Source organism: Notothenia rossii (assembly GCF_949606895.1).
Source record: "Notothenia rossii genome assembly, chromosome: 7".
Taxonomy (NCBI): Eukaryota; Metazoa; Chordata; class Actinopteri; order Perciformes; family Nototheniidae; genus Notothenia; species Notothenia rossii.
The window spans coordinates 6,013,587-6,025,615 of NC_136905.1; the positions used below are offsets into that span (position 1 = coordinate 6,013,587).

Sequence of the window (12,029 nt, forward strand, 5' to 3'; positions counted from 1 at the left end):
AACAATGACATTTAAGATGCACATTTTATTTTAAATGCTTTGTGTACACATTACAGCATCTTTGAAAATCCATTACATTGAATGCTAATCCAGTGCAGAGCCATACACCTCCACCTCACAGAGGGTCAGGTACTCCTTTCTTCCAGGGACACCTATGTAAACATAGCGGCCGTCCACCCCGTTGGGAACCTTGAACTCAGCAGTTTCACCTGCCGACATGCTGGTGATTAAAGCAAACCTGTAGAAGAAGCAGAAATCACTACATTAACCTCAGGAAGGGTTTATTGAAGTAACAGGCTTTTCATTTTAAGTTCAACATGCACTCAAAGCGTCATCAGGTTTCTACGCTTTACTTGGTTAGAATGTTGGTTGCAGATCTTTTAATTAGGGCTTGATAATGAACAATATTTATATTTCAGTAATGTTTAAATAAATGTTTTCAAATCATGTCACAGAATCACAATGGACGACCCTCGATCAGGCCTTTCATTTGGCGACCTTGCTATTTGTCCATTTCTGTGATCAGATCAGAACACATTGCAGGAATCATTCATACATGAAGGGTATTCCCGCTCCAATCCTATTTATTGGCAATGTAAGGATTTTTAATCCAAAATGTAGCACCAGGTAAACTTGAGAGAGAAAAACTGAATAATGTTCCTCAAACGTGTTCCAACAAAATACCAATTTAGTGACTTTTTAATATTAGTATTGTAATAGGACAGGCTTTAAGTTACCTGGGATTGTCAGCACCATTGTTTACAAGAGAATCTCCAATGCGGATCTCGGCTCCATTGAGTCGTTCGTGGAATGCATCTCGGTTGGTTATCTTAACAGAAAACACTTTGTGTGTTTCGGGCAGAGCCAGCCTCCACCAGGGGTTCAAATCATTTTTTGTGTGAGTGCAGGAACCTTCAGCCGAGGACGACGTGGGGGACCGATTCCCATCAATGGCCTTATATGCATCGCGACTCCCATACACTGATGACTGTGCGGCTTTTCCTTGAATGGCCAGGTTCTCTTCTGCAACAAAAAAATAAAACAAAGATTTAGGTTAAATCAATAACATGTATGATTCCTGATTTTTTTTTATTATTCTGTTTCACCATGACTCTCAAAAGATTTGATTTAATTTGCCGTCAGGATGAAGGACATAAAAGGGATAACCCCACCATATATAAAAAAATAACTACCATATATTATTTATTATTGGAAAAGAGGAATTAAAGTAATTATACTGTAGTCTATAATATATTGAGTCTATAGTTAAAGTTATCTATAACTACAACTGCACTAAGTTTAGCTAAATGTCAGTTTTGGCAAATTAAACTTTAAATAAAATAAGACCTGTTTTAGTAATCATAAGTGACATGAGAGGCTGGTACATCCTTTCTCTTTTTCCTATTAATGGGACCATATTTTACAACTTGAACATCATGCTGGATTGAACAAGACTTGAAACAAACAATTGAGATCATAAACTAATAGTTACACTCTTTCCAGCAGTAATACATCAAGTGAGTTGCAGGAAAAATGTTCATAGACTTCTACACAATCAGACCTTTAGAAAGAATGCAGGTTTAAGGCACTTCTGCATTGAGTTCACTTTTCAGCCACTTGGCTGATATGACAGTTCCTTGTTTGGATGGAAATCACACATTATTTATGTAAGATCCCAAACCCTCACCAGTTGGGGCATGGTACCCGTAGACTTCCACCTCACAGAGGGTAAGGACCTTTCCTTCACCCGGTATACGCACAGTCACATAGCGTCCCTCCACACGATCAGTGAAAGTCAGAGTGTACAATGCCTCTACTGTAGTAATTGTAAAAGCTCTAAAAGAAAGAGAACAAAAGTGAGAAAGAAAGAAGAACATGAATGACATGTTATACCCCTAAGGCTTCAGCAGTTAGATAAAAGGTAACTGGTGATTTCATCATAGACTTCTATACAATCTGAGTCCTTTTTGCAATCAGGGGGGCACCCACTGCGAGATATTAAAGACGATGCAAGTTTAACGCACTTCAGCATTGCCTATATTTCTGATAAGCAATGCAAATAAGTAAAATGACATGGTTGAAACATTTAGGAACAGTTTCTATGAGAATCTACTGGCAGAGGTGGGTAGTACATTTACAGTTCAGAGGTACTTGTACTTAACTTGAGTATTTCCATTTAATTCTACTTTCTCCTCCTATTCCTCTACGTTTAAATACGGAAATAATGTCATTTTATTCCAGTTCATTCATTAAACAGCTTTAGCTACTTTTAACTAAATGTATCTCTAACAATTAAACTAGGGGACTAACTCTTTAAGTCACAAAACAGTCAAATCATATAAATACAATTCAACTTGTAAAATGCTTCTTAAAGCATGAATATATCTAGAAATGTCACATACATATGTACATTTAATCATTCAGTACATTTTGCTGATAATACTTTTGTACTTTTCCTTAAGAAACATTTTGAATCCAAGACTTTTCCTATAATGAAATATTTAGAAACTAGGGTATCTGTACTTGTACTCGAGTAAAGCATCTTAATACACCTCTGTCTACTGGTGGTGAGCAGTTAACAGGGGAGAGGAGAAGATAAACAAAATGCTCAGACAGTTACACAAAACAAATGAATCAAATGTGTGCAGGAAATGTCTTACACTGGGTTTGATGCACCATTGTTGTCTAAAGAGTTGCTGATGTGGACCTGTGCCCCATCAAGCCTTCCTGAACAGCAGTCTCCTCTGTTGGAGATGATGACGGAGGTGACGACGTAGGGCTCCAGCAGGTCCACTCTCCACCAGGGGTTGCTTTCTTTATCAGTGTGGCTGCACGATCCAGAAAGGAACTTATTGTCACGGTTTCCATCAATAGCGCTGATGGCAGATCCAAATACGTGCTCATAACTGGTTGACTGGGTCGCTTTTCCACGCAACGCCACGTTTTCTAGAGAGAAGACAGAGGTATGTCAGTGTTTCAATAGATAACTTTGAGATGGTCCTGAGGACTCACGACACTCCAAAGAAAACAGCATATCAGAAACATTCCAGTCATAGAAAGGCTGCAAGTTGTTGGGAGAGTTCATCGGTCATGGAGTTAATTATTGCTTATTAGCTTGATATATGACCTGTGTTTGAATACTGAACATTATTATTATGTTATTTTCCAAATAGTGCATTTATGTCTTTGTCTTTGTGTAATGTGAGTTTGGTTGTACTGTGTGCATTTGCAGTGGTGTTGCTAAATAGTTTCTCTGTGTTTGTTTGCTTACATTGCAATGCCTTGAGCAACAGTATAATCGATACTAATCGGCCTAAAAACTTTCTACGCAATACAAAAATCCTGCAGTTTTTATCTTAAAGGAAAAAAAGCAACAACTACAGGGATTTTGGAGCAAATACGTCCAGATAATTCCATTTTAATCTTGACCCTCTCGGATCATACTTACGATAAGTGGAGACTGAGCACGTCGGCAGGATCAGCAGCAGAAGGACAACACAGAGTTTCATCTTTCTGGTAGAGCGAGAGGATATCGTTAACAGAATATCATTTAAAAAACTAGAGAATGCAATTCCTGAAGAAATTGCTAGTGGGAATGCTTTATGCTGAAAATGTGACGCTAAACTGCTATGCTGAAATGTAATGTGTAAGAAGAAAGTGAAGAATTTAGATTGAAATGATACATGAACACAGGAGGCTTGAATGTGTGATGAGAGAAGAAAAGAAAGTAAAAAGGCTTGGAAAAGCAGCAGAATATTTGAACTGCAAACTTCTGAACTAACTTGATGGCGAATGATCTGTCGCCATGGCAACGGCATTTGACGACACCCCATAATACGCTTAGATGCGTTGATGGCTGCATCGTTACCAAACCTGTGAAGTTTTGGGCTGTTTGGAGTATTTTCCATGAAGTCTTTTGAAAGTCGTGTTTCATGGCGAGCATTGTGTTGCCATGGCAACGGCATTTGAAGAAATCTCAAAACTGTCCCGTAGATGTCTTCACGGCTGGACTGTTAGCACACATGTGAAGTTTGAGCACTTTTAGAACATTTTCATAGGAGTTATAGCGACATCATATTTTATGGCGAGGGATGTGTTTCCATGGAAACGGCATACGGTGAGATCTCAGAATTGGCGTAGAGCTGTTGAGGCATGGACCGGTGATATACAAGTGAAGATTGGGGGACGATTGGACCGTGTCGATGGGACTGACAGCCACATCGTGTTTCATGGCGAGTGGTCCGTCGCCATGGCAACGGCATTTGATGACACCCAATACTACGCTTATATGCGTTGATGGCTGCATTGTTACCAAACCTGTGAAGTTTTGGGCTGTTTGGAGTATTTTCACTGAAGTCTTTTGAAAGTCGTGTTTCATGGCGAGCATTGTGTTGCCATGGCAACGGCATTTGAAGACATCTCAAAACTGTCCCGTAGATGTCTTCACGGCTGGACTGTTAGCACACATGTGAAGTTTGAGCACTTTTAGAACCTTTTCATAGGAGTTATAGCGACATCATGTTTTATGGCGAGGGATGCGTTTCCATGGAAACGGCACATGGTGAGGTCTCAGAATTGGCGTAGAGCTGTTTAGGCATGGACCGGTGATATACAAGTGAAGATTGGGGGACGATTGGACCGTGTCGATGGGACTTACAGCCACATCGTGTTTCATGGCGAGTGGTCCGTCGCCATGGCAACGGCATTTGATGACACCCCATACTACGCTTATATGCGTTGATGGCTGCATTGTTACCAAACCTGTGAAGTTCTGGGCTGTTTGGAGTATTTTCACTGAAGTTATGAGAAAACCGTGTTTCAAGGTGAGCATTTTGTTGCCATGGCAACGGCATTTGAAGAAATCTCAAAACTGTCCCGTAGATGTCTTCACGGCTGGACTGTTTGCACACTGCTATCTGAAGTCTGCTGCTCTGAGCATGTCAGTTGGAGTGATGACATCATCGTGTTCCATTGCACAGGTGTTTATAGTTGAGCTAGCGAGGTGCCTAGACTTCAAAGGCTTCATTGTTCTGAATGAGAGATGAACCTCTTACATGTGAACGTTTTGTGGAAGAACGATAACAGATATCTGTGAAATTTCAAAACGTGAAGCATGTCAAGGAAGTTGAGTATCTGAAGTGTAATTTTTGTGTACTTTCGGGTTAATAATGTGGCCTTTTTGGCAGTTTAACTAAAGGTGTGCCGCTGCTGCTGTGAGGAAATATCTGCCTGAAACTACAATGGGCTTTAATGGAGACATGTTGAACGTTTTTGTCACTTCATGCCCTCAAGAGGCACTTTGTTTAATTATTTGTGCTTAATTATTTGTCATTTTTCAAGCTACGGGATGTTTTCCTACGTTTCTCATGAAAGATTATGTCTCAGGAATGTAGGGTTTGGGAATTATGGCAGTTTAAAAAAAATATATGAAGGCAAATTTCAAACTGTCCTCCACTCTAACTCTGACATCACGCACTCTGCCTTAACGAGCTGCGCAATGTTAAAGTTAAAATGTTAAAAATGGGATGAATTATGGGATGTATCTCTGGAATTATGAAAGTTATGAATGAGAAAAGTAATAGCCATCGATTCCCGACCGAGCTGAACGTTTTGATGTTTGAACGGAGTTTCTGCGATGTTCAACGCGGGAGAAGACGCGCGGCAAAATAAGTCGGCGGAATAATAAACTTTTCGTGCGTAGAAGAACAGTTAGTTGGAATGCTGTTCACAGCATTCCAACTAACTGACCATATTGTACATTTTTCTTACTGTTAGAAAGGCAGGATCAGTGATTGTAACGGTAAAGTTCAATGAGTTAAAGTTCAACATTAAGATAAGATAGATCTTTATTTATCCAGTTTTTTCAGGAGGTCACTGGAAAGTACATTTCATTACTTGTTACCTCCGGTTTGATCCCAGGAGTAAATCTCCCCAGATTATTAACCAGAATTTCTGTTTTTGCTTCTACTAATTGTTTAATACATTTTTGAGTGTAAATATCTTTCAAAGTTCTAGCTTTTCAAATGTGAAGATTTTTTGGGAATTAGAGTTGGTTTTTTTACTTAAAAACGTTTACTTAAGTAGCATTCTCAATGCAGTATTTTCCTTGCAATGGAGTCATTTACATTGCAGTATTAGTACTTTTACCTAAGTAAAGGAGCCGAATATTTCTTCCACTGCTGCAAAACATTAATATTAATACAAAATGTTTCAAACATACAAGATTTTAAAAAAAAATAGTAGGAATGAGAATTGAGATGCTTACCCTGATTCCCAGTGAGAACAAAATAACTGAGTCAAAGTGACTTGATCTCAGAACTTCAGGAAGTGTCTGTAGATAAAAACCCTTAAAGCTGAGCTATTTGTTTGATATCTTCCCCCAAAGTCAATCAATAATCATGATCAGCATCCAATCACTGAATGCCATGTAGTATCCTCCCAGGCACATGAACCCAGTTCTAGTCAACAGATCAAGGTTCCAGTGGTCATCTAAGGACAACTGATGAAACATTCATATGAGTTCATGTTTGCGCAACCATTGCTTTAATCACAGAGCGATAACTGCACTGATCCAACAGTTTCATTTAACTAGGATTTAGTTTATCACATTGACATATATATTATATATATATATTGTCTCATAGCTACAAATGCAAGAGAAATATATGTTTATATGATGCTGTGTGCAGAGGTGGGAAAAGTAATCAGATCTTCTACTTAAGTAAAAGTAGAAGTACCAAAGTGTAGGAAAACTCTGTTACAGTTAAAGTCCTGCATGCAAAATATTTATAAAGTAAAAAAAGTATTAGCTTCAAAATATAATTAAAGCGCCAAAAGTGAAAGTAGTGATTGTGCAGATTGGTCCATTTCAGAATAATAGATATGATATGTTTTATAATGATTGATCATGAAAGTGTTCTCAAAGCTGGTGAAGGTGCAGCTAGTTTGAATGACTTTGTATACTGCAGGGTAGCTGGTGGATTTACTCCAGGTGGAACTAAAGTCTGATTTAACACTTGATTATATTAAACTTCATTAATCCACATGTTTCTGTAGTTGTAGTTTTCAAAAGTTGTTGAAATGTTTCTTTAGAGGCCAGCAGTGTTTAAAGAGTCTTTGGACAATTCTCTTCCCATGTTTGGAAGCTTTGAAATACAATTGTTAATGCATATCATTCAGCTTTCAGCAGGCACACTTTCATTCTTAATCCAGTTATAAAATGACAGAAAGAGTTGTGTTTTTTACGCCAAACAAGTAGACTGCCTCTAACTGTGCCCTGTCAGAACCTTTTTCTAAATATCCAATTTCTTTGTGAAATACAACTGTACGGCCTTAACAAGGTTCTCTGTCTGTCTTATTGTATTTTTTGCCAAAGGAAGTCTTGTTATTAATGCTTTCTACAGAAAAACACATAAACAGCTCAGGCATACAGAGGACACTTTGTTTGGGCCTCCAGACATACATTAGTTGTGTGAACTTTAATATTGTTGGTGGCCCTTCAGTTATCAAGATACCACTCTTACAGACATGATGGGGATTGATCTTCTGATCTAACTTTGGGTAAGAAAGCTTTCAGATGTCTTTTATAATATTTGTCTATTTTGTCAGTTTTTAAATAAATAAAAAACTTGGCTTCAGAACCTGCTTTCACGGTTCTTAAATGACTGATAGAAAACAAAAGTATCAGTTATTTTCTTATGGCATAAGACAAGCACATTCCCAGAAGGTGTACAAGTCCCGTGTAAAAGCAAAAGTCAGGGCAGACTTTTGTTGCAATCTCCACCAGTAAATCTTGACGTCATGCAAACAATGACATTTAAGATGCACATTTTATTTTGGATGCTTTGTTTACACATTACAGCATCTTTGCAAATCCATTACATTGAATGCTAATCCAGTGCAGAGCCATACACCTCCACCTCACAGAGGGTCAGGTACTCCACTCTTCCAGGGATACCTATGTAAACATAGCGGCCGTCCATCCCGTTGGGAACCTTGAACACAGCAGTTTGACCTGCCAGGATGCTGGAGATTAAAGCAAACCTGTAGAAGAAGCAGAAATCACTACATTAACCTCGGGAAGGGTTTATTGAAGTAACAGGCTTTTCATTTTAAGTTCAACATGCACTCAAAGCGTCATTAGGTTTCTACGCTTTACTTGGTTAGAATGTTGGTTGCAGATCTTTTAATTAGGGCTTGATAATGAACAATATTTATATTTCAGTGATGTTTAAATTAATGTTTTCAACTCATGTCACAGAATCACAATGGACGACCCTCGATCAGGCCTTTCATTTGGCGACCTTGGTATTTGTCCATTTCTGTGATCGGATCAGAACACATTGGAGGAATCATTCATACATGAAGGGTATTCCCGCTCCAATCCTATTTATTGGCAATGTAAGGATTTTTAATCCAAAATGTATCACCAGGTAAACTTGAGAGAGAAAAACTGAATAATGTTCCTCAAACGTGTTCCAACAAAATACCAATTTAGTGACTTTTTAATATTAGTATTGTAATAGGACAGGCTTTAAGTTACCTGGGATTGTGAGCACCATTGTTTACAAGAGAATCTCCAATGCGGATCTCGGCTCCATTGAGTCGTTCGGGGACTTCATCTCGGTTGGTTATCTTTACAGAAAACACTTTGTGTGTTTGGGGCAGAGCCAGCCTCCACCAGGGGTTCAATTCACAGGCTGTGCAACTGCAGGAACCCTCAACCCACTTGGGGGACCGATTCCCATCAATGGCATAAAATGCATTGTAAAACGAATACAGTGATGACTGTGCGGCTTTTCCTTGAATGGCCAGGTTCTCTTCTGCAACAAAAAAACAAATCAAAGATTTAGTTTAAATCAATAACATGTATGACTCCTGATGCAGATTATTCTTTATTATTCTGTTTCACCATGACTCTCAAAAGATTTGATTTAATTTGCCTTCAGGATGAAGGACATAAAAGGGATAACCCCACCATATGTAAACAAATAACTACCATATAGTTATTTGTTATTGGAAAAGAGGAATTAAAGTATTATTATACTGTAATCTATAATATATTGAGTCTATAGTTAAAGTTATATATAACTACAACTGCACTAAGTTTAACTAAATGTCAGTTTTGGCAAATTAAACTTTAAATAAAATAAGAGCTGTTTTAGTAATCATAAGTGACATGAGAGGCTGGTACATCCTTTCTCTTTTTCCTATCAATGGGACCATATTTTACAACTTGAACATCATGCTGGATTGAAGAAGACTTGAAACAAACAATTGAGATCATAAACTAATAGTTACACTCTTTCCAGCAGTAATACATCAAGTGAGTTGCAGGAACATTTTTCATAGACTTCTACACAATCAGACCTTTAGAAAGAATGCAGGTTTAAGGCACTTCTGCATTGAGTTCACTTTTCAGCCACTTGGCTGATATGACAGTTCCTTGTTTGGATGGAAATCACACATTATTTATGTAAGATCTCAAACCCTCACCAGTTGGGGCAGGGTACCCGTAGACTTCCACCTCACAGAGGGTAAGGATCTTTCCTTTACCCGGTATACGCACAGTCACATAGCGTCCCTCCACACGATCAGTGAAAGTCAGAGTGTACAATGACTTTATTCTAGAAATTGTACCAACCCTAAAACAAAGAGAAGAAAAGTGAGAAAGAAAGAATAACATGAATGACATGTTATACCCCTAAGGCTTCAGCAGTTAGATAAAAGGTAACTGGTGATTTCATCATAGACTTCTATACAATCTGAGTCCTTTTTGCAATCAGGGGGGCACCCACTGCGAGATATTAAAGACGATGCAAGTTTAACGCACTTCAGCATTGCCTATATTTCTGATAAGCAATGCAAATAAGTAAAATGACATGGTTGAAACATTTAGGAACAGTTTCTATGAGAATCTACAGGCAGAGGTGGGTAGTACATTTACAGTTCAGAGGTACTTGTACTTAACTTGAGTATTTCCATTTAATTCTACTTTCTCCTCCTATTCCTCTACGTTTAAATACGGAAATAATGTCATTTCATTCCAGTTCATTCATTAAACAGCTTTAGCTACTTTTAACTAAATGTATCTCTAACAATTAAACGAGGGGACTAACTCTTTAAGTCACAAAACAGTCAAATCATATAAATACAATTCAACTTGTAAAATGCTTCTTAATGCATGAATGTATCTAGAAATGTCACATACATATGTACATTTAATCATTAAGTACATTTTGCTGATAATACTTTTGTACTTTTCCTTAAGAAATTTTTTGAATGCAAGACTTTTCCTATAATGAAATATTTTGAAACTCGGGTATCTGTACTTGTACTCGAGTAAAGCATCTTAATACACCTCTGTCTACTGGGGGTGAGCAGTTAACAGGGGAGAGGAGAAGATAAACAAAATGCTCAGACAGTTACACAAAACAAATGAATCAAATGTGTGCAGGAAATGTCTTACACTGGGTTTGATGCACCATTGTTGACTAAAGAGTTGCCGATGTGGACCTGTGCCCCGTCAAGCCTTTCTGAACAGCAGTCTCCTCTGTTGGAGATGATGACGGAGGTGACGACGTAGGGCTCCAGCAGGTCCACTCTCCACCAGGGGTTGCTTTCTTTATCAGTGTGGGTGCACGATCCAGAAAGGAACTTATTGTCACGGTTTCCATCAATAGCGTTACTGGCAGATCCAAACACGTGCCCATAACGCTTTGACTGGGCCGCTTTTCCACGCAACGCTACGTTTTCTAGTAAAGAGACAGTTGAATATATAATTATAATACACACATTGGAAAATGATTTAAGCTACATTAGTGTTCCAACTGATAACTGGTCCTGAATATTCAACGCACAAAGCAACAACTAAAGAAAACAGAAACATTTAAATTACAAACAGAGAAATGCTGCACGTTTCTCAGAGAGTAAATGATGAGTTGATATTAGACCTGTGAACGGTGATCATTAAAAACTATTCCATTGTGAGTTGGGTTACGCTTTCTGAATGTGCAGCACGTTGCCTCAGCATGCACGTGTTGCCAACTTGATACATATGTTTATCAGTGTTTTTATGTCTATGCAGTGTTTTATTTCCAAACACTGAACACGTGCTGATGAATTGGGGATTGAATGTGTTTTCTGTATTTGTTTGTGTCGCTTTGCTGGGATTTCTTACATGGCGATGTGTTCACAGTTACATTTAAACAGTATTACCACAATAACAATAACTAGTTATTGGAGCAGCAACACATACAGTATCTAATGTGAGCAGTGAGATTACAATATGTTATGCATTACATAACTCTTTTTTTGGAGCTAAAGCTATAATCTAGACCAGTGGTTCCCAACCAGGTATACGGGGACAACATACACATTTTAAATCAATTTAATTAAGCTTGGTGTCCTGCCCCCAGAACTATCAAAGTTTACAAAAGATAAGCAAGTTCGAGTGTCTCAATAAAAGCTCTAGTCTTAACAAAAGATGCTGAAATTGCTAGAATAAGTGTAAAGTTCAAGTTTAAGGGTGACTTATCAACTAAGGAGCAGTTGGGTTGAACACGATAAGAAAATTATTTAACAAGAAAAAATGTAGGCACATCATCACAGATGAGTGAGGGGGCTCTTCTAGAATGGAGACCAGCTCAAGGGGTAAACGAGACAAAAAAGGTTGGGAACCACTGATCTAGACAATTAAACTGTCTTTGTATAAACCTGCTTTTCTTGCTTATGGACAGCTTTAAGGCCCTGACACACCAAGCAGTCACCAGAGAACTCGCCGATGCCGACACCGACTGTTGCGTCGCCGTGTTCTCCTGCGTCTTGGCCAAGTGTCGCACTGGAACACACCGCAAAGACTTCAGCCGAGCACGTACGAACTGCGCATGCGTGAGTGGCAATAACTCTCCTTACCAGCAGGCGGCGGTAGTGTGTATTCGTCATTCAAAAGAGGCAACAACCGGAAGACAGAGTAGAAGAACAGACTACGTGATATAAACAAACAACACATAGCGTGTGCGTTCCGTTTT

At 38.6% G+C, this 12,029-nt stretch overlaps 1 protein-coding gene across 1 annotated transcript in view; it reads right to left on the reverse strand.

Moving 5' to 3' along the window:
- Positions 1-5: 5 nt before the first annotated feature.
- Positions 6-12,029, reverse strand: part of LOC307013509 (uncharacterized protein) — a 16,224-nt gene continuing 4,200 nt past the window's right edge. Inside the window, exons 3-13 of the mRNA XM_079640910.1 lie at positions 10,469-10,754; positions 9,496-9,644; positions 8,543-8,822; positions 7,891-8,043; positions 7,652-7,664; positions 6,266-6,291; positions 3,449-3,522; positions 2,661-2,946; positions 1,688-1,836; positions 738-1,023; positions 6-238 (exon numbers count right to left, since the gene is read on the reverse strand). Of these exons, the coding sequence (XP_079497036.1) occupies positions 85-238; positions 738-1,023; positions 1,688-1,836; positions 2,661-2,946; positions 3,449-3,522; positions 6,266-6,291; positions 7,652-7,664; positions 7,891-8,043; positions 8,543-8,822; positions 9,496-9,644; positions 10,469-10,754 (1,856 nt within the window). The 3' untranslated portion in view covers positions 6-84. The remainder of the gene's footprint in view (positions 239-737; positions 1,024-1,687; positions 1,837-2,660; positions 2,947-3,448; positions 3,523-6,265; positions 6,292-7,651; positions 7,665-7,890; positions 8,044-8,542; positions 8,823-9,495; positions 9,645-10,468; positions 10,755-12,029) is intronic.